Below are 22,302 nucleotides of genomic sequence, written 5' to 3' on the forward strand. Positions count from 1 at the left end.
GGAGCTGGGGAACCTCCGGAGACTGGTGTGTTTGGATGTGTCAGAGAATCGTCTAGAGGAGCTTCCCTCAGAGCTAAACGGCCTCCTAGCTCTCACTGACCTGCTGCTCACACAAAACCTGCTGGAGGTCGTCCCAGATAGCATAGGTGAGAAATACAAGAGCAAAAATAAACACATTCTTACAACAAAAGTCCATAAAGGTACTACCAGTGTACTGAGTTATGACGTGTTTATTTCATATCCTGCATTAGAATGTTTTGTTTCCTCTCGAGCTTTCGTTGAAAATGTTTTTGGGTGTGTCTTGTTGAATGTTTGCCAGCTTATTAAGCAGCACAGTCAATCAAAAAGACCTTGTAACATGGCCACTGTGTGCAGGTGATTTTGCCTATTGAAATTAAAAAAAAACAGCACTGCCCTCCAGTGGCAAGTGGATATAACATTAAAACCTACAGATTGACTGAATTGAAATATTTTAAAGGACCATGCTAAAACACTAAGAGCATCCATAGTATCAAGTTTAAAAGACACACGCCCACAGATTCACACAGACATAGTAACCCAGGATAGCAAATACTTTATTATCCGTTTAGTTGTGCCACAATTTGTGATATTATGATTTGTCTCCAGGTTGCCTGAAACAGCTCTCCATCCTGAAAGTGGATCAGAACAGACTGACCCATCTGACTGATTCAATAGGAGAGTGTGAAAACCTCACAGAGCTTGTGTTGACAGAGAATCTTTTGCAGGTAGGAAGATATTATGGTCAGTTACAACAGCTGTGCACTGAACCAGCAGGGATTTATGTATGCCCATTAATATCTAAGCCACATTAACAGCTATTAGGTTTCATCATTGATTCCCGACTATTGATGGCCCCTGTCTCCCCTCCTTAAAGTCACTTCCTCGCTCGCTGGGCAAGCTGAAGAAGCTGACCAACCTGAATGTAGACCGCAACCGTTTGGGCAGCGTGCCCAAAGAGCTGGGCGGCTGCGCTAGCCTCAACGTTCTCTCATTGAGGGATAACCGCCTGGGCAAACTGCCTGTTGAGCTTGCAGATGCCACTGAACTGCATGTGCTGGATGTGGCTGGTAACAGGTAACCTCACTTAACTCCTTGAAATGTTTAAGACACACATCGGCGCTTCTAGTGAATGACATGCATTTGCCACACCCCAGTTTGGTTAGAATGAAGCTGACAACGTGTAGTTTTAAAGCTCCACTAAATGCATCATGATTGAAAACCCATTCACTGATGGATCGGTTAAAACTCTAGTTGTTAATCTAATCTTCTCCTGACTCCAGGTTACAAAACTTGCCTTTTTCCCTGACAAACCTCAATCTGAAGGCCATGTGGCTCGCAGAGAACCAGTCACAGCCAATGCTCAAGTTCCAGACGGAGGACGATGAACGGACAGGGGAGAAAGTGTTGACCTGCTATTTACTGCCCCAGCAGCCTTCACCCAGCCTTGGTGAGTGATCCTATGCTAATGCGATGTCAAACTTAAAGGACTCTGTAATAAAATGTTTGTCAGTCTTTCAAATATGATACTCACAGTCTTCAATAAATAAAATTTAAACTAATTACTGTATTAGTTTGAAGTTTGGCACAGTATTGGTCTCGCCCTAAAGCTAATACTGCGTTTCTCTTTTTTCACAGAGAACCTGTTACAGAACAGTGTGGATGACAGCTGGACAGACAGTAACCTAAACCGGGTGTCAGTCATTCAGTTCCAGGAGGAGACCAAGGCCGAGGAGGAGGAGGATGATGCTGCTGCAGAGCGCAGAGTGAGGAAACTCAATAATGCAGTGTCTTTTCTGTCTCCTTCACAGTCCTCCATTGAGAGGATTGTGGTGTTTTGCTTAATACTGGCCAACATCATGTTCCTAATGTTTGTTTTACCTTACTGCAGGGTCTTCAGCGCAGAGCCACGCCCCACCCAAGTGAGCTGAAGGAAATGAAGAAGGTGATAGAAGAGAGAAGGAATGAAGGTTACACATCCAGACCAGATGGAGAGGACTCCCCTGATCCACAGGTACAAACACTGAACCAGCTAGGAATTTAAGGTGTACTTTAGTACAGAGGTTTCATAAATGTGAAGGAACATGGAGGACCACCTTGTGCCCACAATGAACCAGCTTTCTTCTCATCTGTGTCTTTATCCATCTTCTGATGGTGATTGTGATGGGTGATAAAATTGATGCTGTTGCTTTCAGGGGAAGCGTCTCAGTGACCTGTCCAATCAGAGCCATGACTCCCAGGACAGCACACTGTCAGCCACCTCCCACGAGGACAGGCAAAATGTGACTTTCACATTACCAAGGGAGGAAATTGTGGATGGTCGCTTTGCACAGGAGGTGGGGGAAGTGGATGAGATGGAGGTGGAGTACATTGAGGTGAATATTCAGAATATATTTAGACCAAAACTAGGACTAACACAAAAGCCATGCAGTAAATTCTGACATGTCATTCTTTTATCCAGCCGAGTGTGCACTTCGCGGAGGAGCCCATCATTCGTGGTATGGATGACGATGACGATGAGAACGGAGAGGATGGTGAGAGGAGTGATGAGGACCACGAGAGGCCGGCTTTCCCCGCAGAGAAGCAGCGCCTAATCAGAAAAGACACGCCACACTACAAGAAGCACTTCAAGATCACCAAGCTGCCCAAGCCCGAGGCTGTAGCCGCGCTGCTACAGGGCTTCAGTCCGGACGGGCTCCACTCGCCGACTCAGGCTGCTGAGGACGAGCAGGACGAGGAAGAGGATGAGGAACAGAGCTTAGGCACCCCACAGCACCATCACAGGATGGATGAGCTGGAGGACAGCCGGCAGCAGGTCAACTCCAGTCAAGTGAAGGTAAAGGAAGGAAGTCATGCTAGGTAAAAAGGTTACGTGTCAGCAAAACATCACCGCTCTCTGCGCTGACGTATTCACGTGTTTAGAAATCAAAAGATCTACTTTTGTGTCTTTACATCCAGGATTTTTCTTTGTAGCCTCAACATAAACTGACCAGGTTAAGATGGCTGCTTCCGAAGTTACAGTGACTTCCTTTATGCTCTCCACAGCATTCGATTGACTTAAACAGAAACATACATACATCTCTCCAATACGAACTGTGTTGCAGTCTTTCTTGCTCAACACTGGTCCAATTCAGTACTAAACCTCTCACCTTATCAGCCATCTCCTGATTGAATTTAAGAACATTTTCACACTCGGCTTTTATAACATCGGGCATGTGTGAATGAATTGAGTGAGTGAATGCTGCTAAAATGCTGCATATAGAATCAAGTTCTTACTGATCATTAGCATTTGAAGGGGCTCTAATTAGAGCAGTTTTATCGTGGTAATTCCAGAAATGCTTTTTTGTAACATTGTGATCAAACATGATTATCTTACTAAAGCTGGATTGTCTGTGTACGTGTGTGTGTGGGGGGGTTCTGTTTGTGTGACTGAACTCAGACCAACCAGGACATGTATTGGCAGAGCTGGAATGTGAGCTCCAACAAGCCCTGTCTGTGTTATCTAGTAATGGGATGTTCCCCATCATAAAGAATAGGTTCTCTTTAACTCAAGACAAATTTCGATCGACAATTAATTTCATTGAACCTCTGCAACGTTGTTGGAAGTTAAAGTTATTTCTATTTATAGGCCAAACCTGCTGTTAAGCATCTGATTTTTAGACCTAAATTGCTGCGTTGCTACTGGAGGAAATCACTATTTGTGGTTTGGAGGCTGGGCTTGATCTGGTTTGGGAGCTTTTGCCTTCTTTTGTCCGCTCTCTTTGCACTTTGTGTGTATTCCACTAAAGCTCAGCTCATTGATCTTGTCTTTCCACCTCTGCCTGTATTTGCTTCTGGTGGCTGGGGAGTGAGTGTGGGACCACTTCTGCTTCAAGGTGATCATCACGGTGGACATTCAAGTCCCAGATCCTGCAAGCAGGCAGTGAAGAGTTGTGTGTTTGGGACGTTTATGGAAAGTATTTTCTTTTGTGTGTGTGTGTTTGTGTGTGTCTGTGAGCGGATTTTATTTTGGCCTGACTAATCCGCATGCCTCTCGCTGGTCCTGTCCTAACAGGGGGTGTCATTTGATCAAGTCAATAATCTGCTGATTGAACCTGCTCGAATTGAGGAGGAAGAGGTCTGTACATACTCTTTCCCATCTAGTCTTTATGTATGCCCCACTCACCCATCTACTCACTCACCCTTGTAGATGGGTGAACTCACAGAATCCATGGTTACTCTGAGCTGATCACTAGGGACATCCTAACCACAGCTCTTTTAAGAGAATGGCATTGTGGCAAAACCTGAATGCAGGAGGGTAGTAACCATATTAATAAATAACTTGAAGAAGAGAGATGGTATGATGCTCCTAGGTCACATCATATCAAGCCCACGGTGCTGATCTAATATAATAAAAATAATAAAAAGAACAATAAAACAAAGAAAATGGGAATTTCAGGCAGATTTTCCAGCGTCAGGTTCTGCCACTATGCTCCTCCTGGCTTCTTCTGCTTTCGCTGCTTTGCTTCTTTCCATCGCCTCTCCACACTCTTCTGCCCTGAACTGGATGGCCTGGTTGCTGAGCTACATGATTAGCTTGCTGTACCTGCTTGCTCCAGGGTTTTAGTCTGGTAAACAGGCGTAGAGTGATGGTATGTACCGCCAAGGTGACGCTCCGTATTAAAATGTTTATTGTGTAGACGGCAAAAGTACAAAAAAGGAAAAATATTTACTTATTATACTTATTGAATTCCATTCTGTTATTTTTGCATGGTTTTGTTTTGTGCTATTTTATATATACAAAGTTTAATCTTGAAGAATCCACACGTGTTTTCACTATCCTTCTACCTGTCCATCTTTCATCCCTACTCCTTTTTTGCATGGCTTCCAAATATACAGGATATACACAGCGTGTTACTAGATAAAACACAGTGATCTGTTTTTAATAAGGTGTAGCCAGGATTTCAGACAGCGTGTATTCGTTTAGTATAGGTCTAAAGTCTAGTGTCAGTCAAGTGTTCAGTGGTTGATGATTTGGCTTCAACAAATGCTTGGCTGTGTTTTAAATACAGTAAAATTTGCACTTGGTCTGACATTAGGTTTCTGACAGCCTTATAAAAAAAAATTCCATCCTCCTATTGGCATGACTACAGGATGCAGCTCTGCTAAAATGAACTTCAACTTGTGACAATATGAGGGAGCTCACTCCCAACCCAAATCTAATATTCTAGTCAGTCAAGCAATAAAAATGAATAAAAACCCCAATACCAGCGTTGTGAGATCACCTTCCCCTCATATTGTCCTAAGTTAAGTAGTTTTTACCAGTTTTTGTGTAGTATTTGTTGACTTCCTGCACCTCGACTTGCAGTACACTCTGACCATCCTGCGACAAACGGGCGGTCTGGGCATCAGCATTGCTGGAGGGAAGGGATCGACCCCTTACAAGGGTGATGACGAAGTAAGTCGTGTTATATCTTGATACCTATAGCAAAACAAAGGCCATCTGTCGTATAGTGTGACTTCATCCTGTTGTGTCCTCAGGGAATCTTCATCTCCAGGGTTTCTGAAGAAGGTCCTGCAGCCAGAGCAGGAGTGAAAGTGGGAGACAAACTCCTTGAGGTAAAAATAACTTAAACCACATAATGTTTCTGTGAAAGATGGGCTGTGATAATAATTCAGCATATGTCTTTCTTAACTTTCACTTCAGGTGAATGGAGTAGACCTCCATGAAGCAGAACATCACACAGCGGTGGAGGCTCTCCGCAGTTCTGGTGCTACAGTTTCCATGACGGTGCTACGAGAGCGTATGGTGGAGCCCGAGAACGCCATCACCACCACACCACTGAGGCCTGAGGATGACTATTTCCCCCGGGAGAGGAGAAGCAGCGGTATCGCCTTCAACATGGAGACGAGTCCCAGCGGTCCTCGCCAGCGGTTCTCCACCTGCCTGGTTCGAAATGATAAGGGGCTGGGATTCAGCATCGCGGGGGGCAAAGGGTCCACACCATACCGCACCGGAGACACGGTGAGACACATCTGTCTTGATTATCAGGGTGACATGAGAACAAAGTGTAAGAATTATTATCAATTATTATCCACTTGGCATCTTCCTTTGATTTGGATCATAGTTGTAATCTTGAGATGAATGGAGATGTAGGAGCATCTCAAACACAGTCTATCATAAGTTAGCATGTTAAATGTATTTATAGCAGGTGATGGGTCTTTGACGTTGAGCTTTTGCAGTCTGTCTCCGTCACAGGGATCTGTCTTTTAACAGCGTCTGTTCAAGCTTCTAGTCATCTCCTGGGAGACAGAGTTATGAATAGCCAGCCTTGACACTCGATAGGGCCACGGTAATCGGACAGGGTGAGGTGTATATTTGGCCAAGCCCAATGCTGCATTACAACTTGTGCAGCTCATCGAGCCCACAAAGAGGAAAGGACTCATAAACTCATGATTTAGGCTGGTCTGACTGTAAGTCTTGCGTCTCTTTCAAAAACGCTTTGAAAAGGATGCAGTGACTTGATTTGAGTTGGCTTTAGTTCATACGTGGTGGCTGCAGTAAATTTTACTCTTGCATGTATTTACACTTTTACACACAGGATTTCATCTGGGTGTAATTTGGACAAACAAACTCTAATTTGTCTTAACAAAGGGAACGATGTGTCTCAAGAGTCCAGCTTTTTAATGATTCCTGTAGTTTAGTGCTGTGTAGTGTGTTTTTTGGGTTAGATTTGTTTGTATGACATTTGTTGGCTGCTAACGTTTCATAAATGCCAACAGTTCATAAAGCTGTGCTATTCTTAATTAAGAAATCTTTGTTTAGCTCAGAAGTATAGATGATCATGCTGTATACTGACAACACAGCTTATAGTTAAGTGTTCTTTGTCCTCGTTAAGTATTTGAACCTAGTAGGTTTGAAATGTCCAAAAATTAAAACCTTTCTCTTTTTCTGCTTTTAGGGAATCTACATCTCTCGCATCGCAGAGGGTGGAGCTGCACATAGAGACAGCACACTGCGTGTGGGCGACAGGGTGATCTCTGTGAGTCCTACCATTTCTCTCACTCTTTCATCTCTGTAGTTCCTATGTTCCAACAATTACTTTTATTACTGAAGGTCTTAAGCAGTTTTTCACAGTTCCCTCATATCTGAAGCAAAGTGAAGCTTTTTTGTTTTAGATTGAAACCATTATTTGATAGCTGATACAGTATACTAATACAGATTTCATTAATTCTAAGTCAGATTCGTATCATTAATTGACTGAAATTTTAAACGCCATATGGCTCATTCTGTTGTTAATACATGGAGCTTGGCATTATTCTTCTCTATCACTAGTTTCTGTTGCATGTCTTTGAATGAACAATGAATGTGGACTACAGTAACTCCCTGTTGTGTCAGAAACTAAATTGCCTCCTACTTCTGCCTTTTGCTTTCCTGAGAGATTTGCTCTCCGTGTCAGTTTCTCTCTCTTTCTCCTCACGCTCTCTTCCCCTGCATGCTCACTACTGCATTAAGTGCCTCTTCCTGCCTGTTTGGTGGAGGGTATGGTTTTGGGGTGGAGGGAGCTGAGCCTGTTGCGTCACTGTCATGGCAATTACATGTCGACCATGGTAGCGGCTGCAACAGCCTTCAGCCGACGGTAAGAGCTGGTACTGTCAGGTCAGAGCTGACCTCTGCTTGTCGCTTTGGACTAGAATGCCATTTCCTAGGCTGTGCATGCCTCAAGTCAACAAATTAATTTCTTGAACAAGGGTGTTAACAAAACTAAAAGTGTCATTGTTTGCCTTTGTTGACTTAAGAGCAAACCATTTTCATAAATGACCCTTTTAATAGTATTTTAAGTAAACAAAGGCAATGTGGGCTAGAAAACTATTAAAATTATTAAAATAAAGATTTCAATAATTAGACTAATGGATTTTCCTTAATAAATGAAACTAGTTTGGCCTGCCTGTGGCCTCCCTCCCTCAGGGAAGCGCTTCCAGCTTAGGTTGCCTGCAGCAGCGCTGCCCCTGATCCTTCTTTCTCTCTGCTTGTTCTTGTTGCTCTACATCGGTGTTGGGTTGTTCTTCAGATAAGACCACTCACTTTTGTCCACTTACAAAATCTTAGTAAATGTAAAAATAAATAAATAAATGCTACTTGGTTGGTTTTACTGTCGATCCAGATCAATGGTGTAGACATGACAGAAGCCAGACATGACCAGGCAGTAGCGCTGCTTACCGGCACCGCCCCCACCATCGCCCTCCTAGTGGAGAGAGACCTGAATCCACCAGGTGGCTCTCCAGGTCAGTCTCGGGCACGAGCCCATTCCCCCCCCCCCCCCCGAGCCCTCAGAATCTCCAGACCAGGAGGAGACAGGCCTTCATGGGAATCACCTGAGCCGGATGGAAGATGAGTATCCAATCGAGGTGAGACGGCAAAAACTGACTTACACCTGACGAACAGCATTTTAGTTGTAATGAAAGGGAGTGGAAGCCTCATTGAGGGACTTATTGCTAATGTTTTTTAATTGGCCCCTGCCTTGTTCTTAATGCTCTCCAGTTCCAGAGAAGATGGTGCATGGTACGAGGGCTTGGTCTAATTAAAATAGCTGTGTAGTGTAGGTTATAAGGTTGTAGTAAACACTATGTAGCTGCTTAGGTCTGTAAACACACAAGAGAGACAGCTTAGTTTGTTTTATGTAGGTAGAGGTGGACATTCTAGTTGATGATCAGTTGGCTTTACATTTTAAAAGTCTTCATTTTCTATGCCAACAGGAAGTGACCCTGATGAAGTCAGGTGGTCCTCTAGGCCTGAGCATCGTAGGAGGTAGTGACCATGCCAGTCACCCCTTCGGCATCAATGAACCTGGGGTTTTCATCTCAAAGGTATTATTTTGTTGTATTGCAGTTTTCCTATGTATTAGTGCCACTATTACCTTTTCATGTGCCGTCTCATTTTCAGGTTATTCCTAATGGCCTGGCTTGTCAAAGTGGACTGCGTGTTGGCGACCGGATATTAGAGGTGAATTCCATTGACCTGCGTCATGCCACACATCAAGAAGCTGTACGAGCCCTGCTGGCCAACAAGCAGGAGATTTGTATGCTAGTGCGCAGGGACCCGTCGCCACCTGGGATGCAGGTAGAACAAGCCACAGAATAGATATCAGTATACTGACAATTGCTATTAAACTCACACTATTGTGCCTTGTTTTTCCTGACAAGCTGTTGCACATTTGTATTTTTGCAGGAAATTGCTATCCACAAGCAGCCGGGTGAGAAGCTGGGCATTAGCATTCGTGGAGGAGCCAAAGGTCATGCTGGAAACCCGTTTGACCCCACTGATGAGGGTATCTTCATCTCTAAGGTATTGGCATTGTCTATTGGCAATATTATTCAACACAATACTTGATCTTCAGCTTACTAAAGCGTGTTGCTTGTAATAGACAATGCATCAGTCTGATACAGTCAAGACATTCTGGTTACATTTAAAACAGGTGAGTTCAAGCGGAGCGGCAGCGAGAGATGGACGCCTGCAGGTCGGAATGCGGATCCTGGAGGTGAACAACCACAGCCTCCTTGGAATGACGCACACGGAGGCAGTGCGAGTGCTTCGCGCCGTTGGAGACTCTTTGGTGATGCTGGTGTGTGATGGCTTTGACCCGCACAAAGTAGCTGCTGTGGAGGTGAGACACCACCAAACAAAACATTACATGCTAAAATACCAGATATTTATAATAGTAATGAGTTGTATGAATGTTTTAATTATGTAAGCGTCCTTTATGGTAAAAATGTCTTATTTGTGTACATATAGTCTTCTCCTGGAATTATTGCCAATCCATTTGCAACTGGAATTGTACGCAAGAACAGTATGGAGAGCATCTCATCGATAGATCGAGACCTGAGCCCAGAGGAGATGGACATCCTACAAAAGGTACAAAGATACAGATTTGTAATGTTTCCACTTTTAAACATGTAAAATAGACACTAAAGGAAACTACTGTTATAAACACTAGTGTTGGCATTCACAAACTAAAACTTAATAAATAGCTTGAAATCATGAAGCTCCTTGATGCAGTAGGGTTTTAATTTGTAAATCGGTGCAGTTTGGTCCATCCTGATGGAGCCTAATACCCCGGTAGACAACACATGAATTAAATGTTTTGTTCAGCAATTCTGGCAAATCAACACTGTGCTTCCACAGCAGTTTGGTTATAGCTGGTGGAGTTTCTAACACCAGTGACTCACTCCAACCACGCACACCCATTTTTTCATCAGAGCAGCCAGAGAGCACCAGCACAATTGTTTATTTTGTCTCGAGATTAACTTTTGGGAGGCTGCTCCTGCTAAAGGAATGTCGGGATCTGTTGGGGTCTGTTGAAAACATAGTGCGTGCGAGTTATTTGTCAAACTAGTCTGGCACTGCCCTAGCGATGAGTCATCATTTAAACTCAGTAAATAATCAGAATTTACATTTTCTGCAGGAGTCGGAGATGGTGAGAGAGACTTCGCAGTGGGAGCGAGAGGAGATGGAAAAAGTGGTAAGTGAAAGTGAATTATGCTGCAGTCTGGGGAAAAGCTAAATGCAATTGTATCTGTTAGACAAGCAGGTGATGAAGTTGGGCAGGATTATTGAGTTTTTGCTTGAGAAAAATGACAAACTAGAATTTGCACAGTACTGAAGAACGGAGCATTAGTCTGATGCTCAGGGTCGTCTGCTATCGGGTGAATAAAGCTTCTCCTCTGCACCTTGTGTGGATATTGTTTGACCGTTAACCGTTCCTGCATGCTTTTCTGCTCCTAAAGCCAAACAATAGTTCACTTTTTAACGTGTGTGGATTCTATCCTTTGTTTCCCCCTTTGTTCTATCATTCCTTCCTACCTTTGGTGTGTTTGGTGTGATACACAATCATCCAATCATCCCATCTCCTCACCACTTCTCCACTGCTGTTTTTCCACTATGCCTCCTTTAATATTTCTTTCCTTCACCTTCTCATTTCATCCCTCATTACATTTCTGTGTGGCTGTGTGTGCCGGGGTGTTTTCTATACTTTCCTCCTCCCACTTCCTTTCTTGGTAAAGGAGCGAATGCGCTTGGAGCGTGAGGAGGCAACTCGCCTGATTGAAGAGGAGACTGAGGTGAGACACTCCTCCTCATCAGCAGGTCCTGAGACATGTTACTGTCCCCCTGGCCTTTTAGATGAAACATAATTTTCCCATTTTAAATCTGTCTGAAGACACTGCTTAATCAGAGAAAACCCTAAGAGATGCAAACTGTTGCCAGGGGGGTAGAGGAGTGACATTCCAGCAACATAAGACATTACAAGTTGGGTTTTGGTGATGTTTACAATATTATTGTGGGTCGTTCATCATGAATAGTTCTCTACAGTTCCATTTATGGGCATCCTCAATAAAACTCATCCAGTGCTTGTCCTATAACCACCAGCCTAGACCTCTTCATACCTTTGTTTCTATTTCTTTCTCTGTAGAACATTGGCCCTGGACCCCTTAAGCTTGACTACAAAACCCTGGCTGCTCTGCCGACCACCAGCCTGCAGAAGGTCAACAGGGTAAGTGTGTGTGTGTGTGTGTGTGTGTGTGTGTGTGTGTGTGTGTGTGTGTGTGTGTGTGTGTGTGTGTGTGTGTGTGTGTGTGTGTGTGTGTGTGTGTGTGTGTGTGTGTGTGTGTGTGTGTGTGTGTGTGTGTCGCCATATCCTTAGATTGTGAAGGGCACACAGGTGTATTTATTATTAGGCTCATGAATCCGGTTCATTGCATTTATCACAATGGGCAGCCTTGTCGGCTTGACTTGTGAAGAGTGTGCATATTTGTGTGAGCTCCGAGCTCAGAATAGATCTTTAGGAACGTCTGCGTGACAAGGTGACAAGTTCGCCTCTAAGCGTAAGAATATGTAGAAGCGCTTGTCAACATTACTGGCCACTACACCTATCTCATGTGGGTTCATGACCCCTGTCCTACATACATGCCATGATGAATCTGGAATTGGGGAAAACCATGAAGACCCAGGAACAAAACAGAATAATGTGACAACAAACTTCCGTTTGAGAGCCACTGAATCCAAGACCAGATGAGACTGTGGAATGAGCGAAGCACCTACAGGACAGAGGAAGGTGGAAATGAATGGAAGCATGGCCAAAGCGTGGGCCATGATGACAAGTGGAGGGGTGTAACAGAGAGGTGGCGAGATGGGGGAAGGGGACAGCTGCCCACTATCCTGTGATATTTTAAACTTGCATCTGGCTCATTGAATGAAGCCTCTTGAGTGGGTGGGAGCTAGACACAGACGGAGGACAAGTATTTTAGTTAAGTTCCCAGAGCCCTGAAGTTTAAGTAGGAGCTACAGCTCGGTCCTTCCGTCCAGTAGTGAGTATTTTTTATTTATTTTATTTTTCCTTCCTCTTTTCTATTTGCCTCTGCTTCTGTCTTTTCTTGTTATTATTCTCTTCTTGAAACTGGTCTATGTCTGTTGTTAATTTTGGTCGGAAATAAATGTGGATGTGCTTTAGTTCAAAGTAGCTAAATGTAACCCACATTTCATATGCAGCTGTTCATGCTCAATGCTTTAGAGCTGGATTTTCTGCCCTATTACACGTGGTGACAGACGCAGTAGGTCATCACAAGTGCTTTTTTAAAAAACTTTAAACCTGAGGACGTTTTTTTTTTTTTTTTTTACTGTAAAGTGGACAATAAGTAGGCGATAACATTGTAATATGTTTTATTTATGTTTTATTATATATTATTATTATTAAACCTGCTTTGAAGTTTATTGATACAGGTTATTGATACAGGGAAGCCTGTTTTAATCAGTTTAATGCTCAATTAAAAGGTGTTTTGTTTTATTAGCTCCAGTTTTAACCCTTAGCATGACATTCAACACTTCCAAAACATACTCTTTAAAGTCTTTAAAGAGCAGAGTAAAGTGTAAATAATTGAACTCAACATGATGATATTGGTTCTTCTGGGAAACCATTAAGCACCATGCATTTATTTAGTCACTAATCCAGCTGAAGGCATGAATCGCTCAGTTCCCGTTCCGTTGACTTGCAGCTTTTCCCAGCATGGCCCACTCAGTGTGCTGGCATGCCTGCTGCATTGAAGTCCCAGCTGTCCCTCGCCGCCTGTGTCTGTGCCAGAAGGGCACTCGTTCACATTCCAGCCCACTGACCCTCATCACATCATGGCTCTTGTAGGAAGCCACATAACGGCTTCACAATGCTCGTTTTATTTTAGATCTTTTAGATGATCAGCAGACACGTCAAAGCCATTGCAGTCTGTATTTTTATTTTGGTGATCTGACTTGAATAATTCACATTTATTTTTAAATCTTACACAAACCTATTTAAACCCACTTCTAGCGCTGCACTCACTATCAGGTTTCTTTACATAGTTTGGTTTACACCTTGTGTATTTCTGCCATGTGCAGCATGTCTTCTCTGTTGAGTACAGTAACAGTTGAAAGGAGCCGGAGCCTGAATGTCTCGCTGCTCTGATAATCAGTTATTTAAGGAGGGTGATCTGTGATTCTCTAAGTGTCTGTAACAGACGGAAGACGCTAACAGCCACTGGGATACTTATCTTGAAGACTCATGCCATGATTTGGTAACAAACTGTTTTTAGCAGCTAGGGACTCATCAGGTGTCTGTTTATAAAACCCCAGCATTATCTAGCATTAGGTTTTATAGATGATAAAATGTGTTTATTTTATTTTCCGAACATTTTATAGAATTTAGTTTTATTTATTTCAGGTTGGCCCCAGTAGTTTGCTTCATGAAGAATAAATAAACCTTCACCTCTTTCTTCTTGTCCTATTTATACTTTATCTTAAAATATAATTTGGGCGCATAACATCTTGGAAATGAGCTTTTCTCATTAAAGCCTGTGACATCACCTTGAGGTGATACGCAGTTAGTCTTCTTCGTTCATTCACTAATATACTGTGTGTTTCAGTCATTCTTTTACTTTTACACTCTATCCTCCCTGTTTCCTTTGTTTCTATTCAGTTCTCCACTTCTATTTCTCTGACTGCCCCCATGGAGGCCCCCTTGCAGACCCAGTGTGGACCTCCGTTTGAGCCCCTGGGCTTCAGCTTAGGTCACACCACCGAACCCCTGAGCCACATAGACCCAGAGTCCTGCCCCGGTGTGAACACAGAGCACGACTCTCTCCTTAGATCCTCGTTCTCCCCTAATGGGACTTGTCCCACTGACAGCGCTGGCTCATCCACCACCATTAGTTCAGCAGTTTTACCTGAAGAAGAGGAGTGCCTGGTGGACTCTCAGCCTATCTGCTTCAAAGAGAACCCTTTCCTGGTGGCCAATCGCAAAGGAAAAGGCCTCCCTGCCAGAGAGCAGATCCTCTCAGGGCCTCCTGTGGGTTACGGGAGACAAGGCCAACTGCAGCCATGGTTGTACAGCAAGGCAAGAAGCTGCCTGTGTGTGGTTTGACGGCAGCATGGTGTGTAGCTACAACACAAGTCATCCTTATGTCTAGAAGAACTGTGTTGTGGACCCAGTAAGACGTGTGAAGACATCACCTCTCGCTTCTGGGAACTGAATTGGTTGTTTTTCGAACAAAATACTTATAACTAATATGTAATAGACGGATGCCCCAGTTTAAATATAATCCCTGTTAAGTCTGTTGGTGTTGCAGTTGTTGTTGTTGTTGTTGAAGGTCACAGCAGCCTCAGCTGGGTTGATGCTTGTTTTGCTGTGAGCACTAAGCTTGTAGCACTTTGTGAAGTAATGCTACTTCACAAAGTGTCCACTGTCAGGAGCGACTGGAATGTGTGTTCAAACAGCTGCATCAAGGGTCATAAGTTATGAAGAAACCTGACCTACAGGACACAAAGTGCATGCTTGTCATCACAAGAGTTTTTTTGGTTGACTACTGAAAATGTAGCTCACTAAATGACTAACCAGGAACTGTTGTTTTGTCTTTTCTACATTTTGCGTGAAAGTAATGCTTTTGGTATTTTGCATTTTCAGACTCCATCCTCTGACATCACCAGGACTGACAGTCCAATTAGAGAAGTGCCGTACTCTCCCACTATTCAACCGGTGAGCAGCATTTACATTGAGACGACTCCTTTACTCATTCAACCATGTTTTTCCAACTGTTTTTCATGAATCCAGCTCTGCAAAAGAGTTGATGTATAGTTCAACCGTTTGACCTTTTCTGCCACTCGTAGCCCATCCATCACTCTTCAAACAGCTCCACATGTTCAGGCAGGGAGACCCGCTTCGTAAGTGGGTCCTGTACCCCCTCTGTGCTGCCTGGATGCTGTTTAGTTAATGCATCAGCTACTTTGAGAAATAAAACATAACTTTATTGTGTTGTACAAGCAAAAGCATGTGACTGCTTCTTTATGACCAGCTGAATTTGGATGCTTTGCCTCATGAGGGCTGGGTGTTTATTAGAAGTAGAGTTTTGTATTATTGTCCTTTTAATGTCTTGACCAGCATTGGTTTCATTTTCCATTTTCATATTCCTCATAGATGCATTGCTCAAGGAAATATTTAACTACTGTTCTATTACCAGTCTAGTTTAAACACATTTTAAAAAAATTATGAAAAAAGAGTCTGCTGCAAACACAGTAAAGCCATAGACATGGCTCGGTGGTGGTGTTGCATTGTTTGGCAGGTGTTTACCTGGCCTGGCATTATTCTATAGAAACAACTTTCATAACATTTTAGGACTCAGTCTGCCACTCCATGCATTTTTTAGTTGTCACTTTACTTTTTTTTTCCAGGCAAACATTCATTATACCTCCACCCCCACTGCCAAGGAAAACACTTCATCAGTGAGTGTCTGAAAATAGGATCAGTCACACTGTTTAATTAGGCACAAGAGGAAAAAGCTCAATAATATCACCATTGAATATATATTGGAGTTTATCCTAAACATGACTTGTTCTTATTCTAGACGCGACCGGGTGCCATCCAGCCAATTGGGCGCGTTCGGCCGAGTACCTCTCCCGCCACTCCGGACAGCCACAGCCCCAACCCCTTCCAGCATGGCCCCTCCCCTTTCAACACCCAGACCTCTGTAAGACCCCTCACCACCACATAGGGCTGTCCTCCACCCGCTCTGAGCTCTGTGCCGACCAAACCTTTTCTAACACCAGTCAGAGTGTGTCTAACAGCAGTGCAACACATACGGATACTTACAGCATGATTTATGTTTTAAAATGAGTCTACAGCTAAAGCCAAGAGAGACTTGTATTTGAAAGGCTAGAGTCTGGCACATCCGAAGGTGACTGGTGTACAAACTGCTCTAAAGCTGTAGATGGAGCACTTAGTCCAAGTCTGAATCCTAACATGTACCAAACGTCTTAAACTTGCAACTTTTTAAAATGTTGGCTCTGATTTGGCAAACTAAATACTTGATTTGGTAAATACTGAAGAAACAGGCCAATTGTCTCACAATGAAACCAATCCGTCATTGAACTTTCCAAGCCCTACTGTCTGTATTTCTCTGGCATACTCCCCTCCTCTCTCACCACACCAGCTGCCATGCTGTTCAGTTGTTCTCCTCCAGTCTTCTTCAACTTTACTGTTTTTTTCATAGTCTGTCCTCTCCTCCATGTCTCTATCTGTCCTCCTCACCTCCTCTTCTCCCCTCACCACCTTATGGACCTTCCCCATCCTCCATGCCCCCACCCCTCACCCCCCTCGTCCTCCCCCGCTGCAGCCTCGCGCCCCTTCCCCCACTTCGCCCGATGAGTTCCCTATGAATGTCAAGCAGGCATACAAGGCTTTTGCCGCTGTGCCTCGCTCGCTGGCAGTGTTGGAGCCGCCGCAGGTAGGCCGTGCTGCCTGGACTCGGGCCTGTCGCAACAGTGCAGCATGCTGTGTTGATTGGTTGGTCTCGCCCTGCCCCCTCCCGACTGGATCAGGCAGTCCCATATAAAGCCTGCGCCATGTTGGGGGGCTCGTGACGTGCTGTGACGTTTGGAATGCATTCATCGTGTGTTGCACTTCAGTGCCGCCATCTCTCATAGTGGTGTTTACTCCAGATCCATTCATTCATCAACGTGTGGCTACTAATACTCAATCCCCTTTTCATGTTTTTGATCCCAGTTTATAATGATGCTGCTTGCTTTATATATATATATCTGTGTGGTGGGTTTACCAAATCTCTGCTTTCCCCAATAGGACCTGTATGGTGTGAGGAACAACTTCCACCCAAAGGCTTCTCCAGAGGTGAGTGATATTAAATAGACTGCACTTATTTACAGTTTAAGCCAAAACATTATGGAATGAGAAACCGAGGGAGGAGGATTAGACGTGAACACATGGATCACGGTGGACATAAGATGGACTAAAACCCAGTGGCTCAGTGTGACAAACCTCTGTGGCCTTTTCAGCCTGAGTTGAACAACGAGGTGTTTGATGATGACATAGATGGTCAGGAGAGAGCCGATAAGGGTGTGACCAGCAAGGTCTCCCCCCGGCCCTCCCTCACAACTGACCGTCGGGACTATATGAGCCTGGCTGCAGTGCCTCGTCTCTCCAAGTTCTCAGCGGACCTGCAGGTACCCACCGCCTCCGCTGGCTGGCGCAGCCTGGTGCAGCCTGGTGCTTCATGTGGGCTCTGGTCTGCTTGGCTTAACGGATGGTGCTGTGCGTGCTCCTGGACACAGAGACAGGACTGCCAATTATTTGATTTCAAACTAACTAAATGGTGCTGGGTTCTATTTTTTTCTCTTTCCTTTTGGTCCTTTTTGATACCGTTTTTGGTGTAACTGCTCCTCTAGCAAGTGGTCCTGTGGTATTGTCAATAAAAAAATCTACCTTAAGCATTTACTTTAATTTTCTTACTTTACCTAACCTTTCGCCTCCTGCATTGTCCTTGTTTTTTTTGTGTAATCCTACAGAGTCCCTCTCCTGTTGCCAAGAACAGTCCAGAGCAGCGGTCTTTCAGGGACAGACAGAAGTATTTCGAGATTGACGTGAAGCAGCAGACACCCGAGAAACCCAAACCACGGGTTTCCCTTGTTGGAGAGGATGACCTCAAGAAAATGAGGGAGGAAGAAGGTTGGTTTTTCATTTTACACTGAGACATCATTGTTAATAATAAGACATAAAAACACTTTCAATTCGCCTCACTGCAGAGAGGAAGTTTGAGCAGCGAGCTCGGGAGTATCTAATGGATGAAGAAGATGAAGATGACGAGGAAGACCTCTCTAAGCAGGTGGCCCAGATGAAGGCCACAGGCAAGGTGCTACTGGACGGAGTGGAGTATAATGTGGAGCCAGTATCTACCCCATCACAACACTACTCCACACCACCCAGCTACTGTGGCAGCTCAGGGTGAGGACCCGCACAAGCAGTATTGTCTTACGCACAGAGTTTTAGTCCTTCAGCTAATTGTGCGTGTGCACGTGTGTGTGTGTGTGTAGACCCTCCTCCGTTGACGGTAAGGCAGACTCTCAGAGGAACTCACTTGATGACAGCTTTAAGATGGAGCAGAGGCCCAACTCCATGACTGGGTAATGACCGTGTGCAGTGTCACATCTTTGAATGTTTGTGCTTGTGTTTCACTCATTCTCCTCTGGCTCATCAGTCTGATTCCAGCGTATCCCGGAGACTCAGCAGCTCCCATCCGGACGGCCAAAGCAGAGCGCAGGCATCAGGAAAGAATTAGGATGCAGAGTCCTGAGCTGGCTGTGGCCCCTGACAGAGACCTGTCCCCCGCTGAGAAACGGGCTCTGGAGGCTGAGAAGAGAGCCATGTGGAGAGCAGCACGGTAAATAACATCAGTCAGCCAAGTAAAAGGGGAAGAAAGTGTTAAACCTAAAATCCATTCCTGCTCACATACAGGGACTTCACAGTTGATTCTGTGTTGTGGGATTTTAGTGTTTGTCCTCTCACTATTTTTGTGTCTAAGGTTTGAACCTTTTATTCCTGGCGACCCTAATTGTGTGTGTTTTACCTTCCATTGTTCGGTTTTCTTCTTTTTGTCTGTGTGCCTTTCCTTCCCTCCTTCCTCTCTTACTCCTCCTCCATCCTGGTTCTTTTCATTCGACCCCCCCTCTTCCTTCCTTCTCCGTGGCGCTGTGGGGCACAGGCCCTACGGCCTAGAGGAGGATGTTAGGCAGTATGAGCAGGACCTGGCTAAGAGGCTCTACCAGGCCCGAGTGAGGGCATCTCAGGGCACGGCCGCGCCCCCCCAGCCCCCCACCACCTCCTCTGCCTCCTCTTCTGCAGCCTCGCAGCTCAGGTCTGCTCCTTGGGCCCCAGCCACCAGGGGCAGATGCACGGCATTGTGGGGATGTGCTGGGGTGCTTTGGCGTTGGAGTATTTGTGCTAGAGGCAGAATTTAGAAAGGCCCCAGCAAGCACTTGCAGCACCAACACTGTGACAGTGCTTCCACTGCCTTTCTGGCGCCATGTTGCTTCTGCACGTTTCCATTCCTAGCTTCTCCTGGTTCCTTCCTCTCTGTCTTGTGCTCTTCATTTGTATCTGTGCCTTGCTCTTCTGTTGACTTTCATATTATTTTACTAACACAGCCCGCAGTAAGTTTGCAAGCTGTTTGTGAGTTGAGGGTAAGCCTGCTGGCAGTAGGCAGTCCTTTTCCTGGAATGCCTCCCATTATAAATTAAACTGGTTGTTTGTCATAGCAAACCAGGACAAGGAGCACCCAAAGTTAGTAGTGATGCGCACCACACCTTTCAGACTGGGGTGTGCCTGTTAGTCCTTGTATCTATCCCACAGTGTAAAGTCTTGTTTTCTTCTGTTGTATGTGTGGTGACGGATGTTTCCTTTCTAGAATGAAGTCACTGGAGCAGGATGCACTAAAAGCTCAGATGGTCATTGCCAAGTCACGGGATGTGAAGAAACGTGGAACATTAGACCAGCTGACCGAGTCGCCCTCGCCTGCCCCCACACCCTCCCCCACGCCTATGGAAGGTGGGTAGCTCTAAAGATGAGCAAGGCAGAGCTGTGCCAGTATTAGGCTTTTATACAGAACCATCAGCACTGTAATTATGACATTTTGTTTAGTTCTTCTGAGCTAAAACATGTTGTTTGTTTCTCTGGCAGAAATGAGTCCTCGTGGCCTAACCTCACCGGGCAGGCTGGTAAGCACTAAACATTTTTACTTTGGCTCTTGTTTTACCTGATCAAACAAAGGTGTCCGTTTGAATAGTTTACCATTTTTATGGGATTAAAGAGCTGAGTCAGCAAATATTGACCAGATCTAACACTGACTTTGCATTTTCGTCATAGGATCTTTATTTTGAAAAGGCAACAAATAAGGATGTTAAATAACAAACTGGTAAAAGAAGTTGGAAGGAGATTTGTTTAGAATCACACTGGCATTGACTCATCACCATTGTCATGCTACTGAACCAGTGCTGAGAACATTCTTTCCCATCATGCCACAGCTGGCTGTCTGAACCACCCTTTAGCCTCTGTGCCTCCTCCCTCTCCCTCTCCATGGATCCTTTTCCTTTTCGTTTCTTTTGATTCCCTCCACACCTGCACCCTCCTTTTTCCTCTGTCTTTATCCTTTTTCCTTCTCCCTTGACCTCTGCTCATTCCTGTTTGCTATCCTTCTAGTCCCTGTCGTCAAAGAAGTTTGACTACCGACAGTTTGCTGCCATTCCTTCTTCCAAACCCGTATACGACATCCAGGTACTGGCTGCATGCTGAGCTCTGGGGGCTCCTCCCTCCAGCCTCCTTCCTTCCCCTGGCTTTCCCCACTGCCTCGTCCTCCTCCTGTAGTTCTTCTATCAATCAGGAGGCATCAGTGCAACATCATCTAGGTTGTGGCTGAGTGATTTATAAAGTACTCACTGCTCTGCCCTGCACTAACTCTCACTTTGAAGAGGAACTTCACACGAAGCCAAATTATCCTGGGTCTCCTACTCCCCCGTATTCTGATCGTCCATTTTCTAACACACTTATTTTATGAGGGTGCATCTATAGCAGTAACCACCCCACCCGTCTGTTTCTTAGCTAACTAAGCTCATGAACCAGAGACGTGGACAGGTGTTTGATCTCACTAACCAGAATTGGTTCCAGGGGAAAATGGCCAGAAACTCTGCATCCCATCTACTCTCATGTTCATTTCCATTGCTTGTCTGTGTCATGCATGGGGTCAATGATCAGACAAAAGAATGTCCTTTCCTCTCATGCTGTGGCTTTTGGATTGTTTATCTGCTGATGGGTTTACTCTTTCAGTAGTGTAATGTGAAATAGATCATTTCTTTCTTTTGTATGGAAACAGTTCTGTGAACAAAGCTTTTGGTTGAAGTATGTCTTAGTCGTCGCTTTTCTCTTTGTGACACTTGTGGGGTTGTTGTCGCGTTCATCTCCTTCTGGTGGTTGTAAATGAATTGGTGTGAAATGTGTATGTGAATGTGTTTACATTAAGCGATTTTCTTGAACACTACATGGATGCCTAGTTGGACATATTCACACGTTTCTACAACAAAACATTAAATGTACAGAGGTCGTCTGAGGTTTGCTGCATAGCTGCTGGAGTTGCAGTATGAAGGGAGTCCAACATAATAAGGAAAGACTTGCATGATCCCCATCCTGCATGTGGCCATTAGTGGGGGGTCCCAGGGTACAGTATACAGAGCAACCACAGAAAATACTTATCAGTGTTTGTATATAAAAGTAAAACGAGGGCTGCTGCTTGGTTCATTCTCAGCATTGTTCTTTGAGGAGCATACTAGACAAAACCCTGGAACCGATGACTTAACCTCCCTCTCTATTAACATGTCGATCCCTCCTGGAGGAGTAGTTGAGTAGATGCACTGTGGCTTTTGTGGCTGACAAGCTTCAGTGCTGTGAAAGCAGCAGCGAGTGGCTGGCTCATTGCTTCGTAGTCTCAGCACTCAAACGGTGACGGCTTCCCCAGGTTCACATGGCTGTGCATTGCCCCCAGGCTCAGCTACTGACTGACTGTTCTTTTGTTCCAGTCCCCAGACGCAGCTGACGACATGGGGGGTGTGGATGATGGCTCTGGCAGTCCAGGTGAGTTCTGGAGGGTGTTGGTGTGATTTTCAGGTTCTGTTGAAAGACAATCAATTTTTTTACCTCAGTTTCTTTTATCCCCTTTAAAACAGGTGACTACCTGGGATAAGCAGCTGCTATTGGTAGGACTGTGTGCACATGTGCAGCTCTGTGTGTGTGTGTGTGTGTGTGTGTATGGAACATGAGAAGAATGTGTTGGTGTGTGGACTTCTCCTCTAACCAGCTCGTGTGTCATAGCTATGGGTTTAGGTTTTAACACGGGGGTCTCCTGTGGTGTGCTTCCGTTGCAGCAAGCAGGTTCCGTTGACACCAAGAAGAG

At 44.8% G+C, this 22,302-nt stretch overlaps 1 protein-coding gene across 1 annotated transcript in view; it reads left to right on the forward strand.

Annotated features, from left to right (window-relative positions):
• The window catches only part of scrib (scribble planar cell polarity protein), a 44,833-nt gene that overhangs the window by 20,174 nt on the left and 2,357 nt on the right, over positions 1-22,302 (forward strand). Inside the window, 40 exon segments of the mRNA XM_055508394.1 lie at positions 2-146; positions 628-746; positions 896-1,095; positions 1,302-1,468; positions 1,657-1,784; positions 1,910-2,032; positions 2,214-2,393; positions 2,480-2,854; positions 4,073-4,135; positions 5,366-5,455; positions 5,539-5,616; positions 5,705-6,022; positions 6,960-7,040; positions 8,163-8,309; positions 8,311-8,406; positions 8,755-8,865; positions 8,942-9,118; positions 9,227-9,343; positions 9,474-9,662; positions 9,791-9,910; positions 10,461-10,517; positions 11,059-11,115; positions 11,466-11,546; positions 13,998-14,414; positions 14,982-15,053; positions 15,185-15,238; positions 15,746-15,796; positions 15,919-16,041; positions 16,687-16,797; positions 17,151-17,198; positions 17,363-17,530; positions 17,873-18,032; positions 18,110-18,308; positions 18,398-18,487; positions 18,562-18,744; positions 19,066-19,218; positions 19,768-19,907; positions 20,040-20,077; positions 20,559-20,633; positions 21,929-21,983. Of these exon segments, the coding sequence (XP_055364369.1) occupies positions 2-146; positions 628-746; positions 896-1,095; positions 1,302-1,468; positions 1,657-1,784; positions 1,910-2,032; positions 2,214-2,393; positions 2,480-2,854; positions 4,073-4,135; positions 5,366-5,455; positions 5,539-5,616; positions 5,705-6,022; positions 6,960-7,040; positions 8,163-8,309; positions 8,311-8,406; positions 8,755-8,865; positions 8,942-9,118; positions 9,227-9,343; positions 9,474-9,662; positions 9,791-9,910; positions 10,461-10,517; positions 11,059-11,115; positions 11,466-11,546; positions 13,998-14,414; positions 14,982-15,053; positions 15,185-15,238; positions 15,746-15,796; positions 15,919-16,041; positions 16,687-16,797; positions 17,151-17,198; positions 17,363-17,530; positions 17,873-18,032; positions 18,110-18,308; positions 18,398-18,487; positions 18,562-18,744; positions 19,066-19,218; positions 19,768-19,907; positions 20,040-20,077; positions 20,559-20,633; positions 21,929-21,983 (5,356 nt within the window).

This window comes from Betta splendens, chromosome 4 (genome assembly GCF_900634795.4).
Source record: "Betta splendens chromosome 4, fBetSpl5.4, whole genome shotgun sequence".
In the NCBI taxonomy this organism is placed as follows: domain Eukaryota; kingdom Metazoa; phylum Chordata; class Actinopteri; order Anabantiformes; family Osphronemidae; genus Betta; species Betta splendens.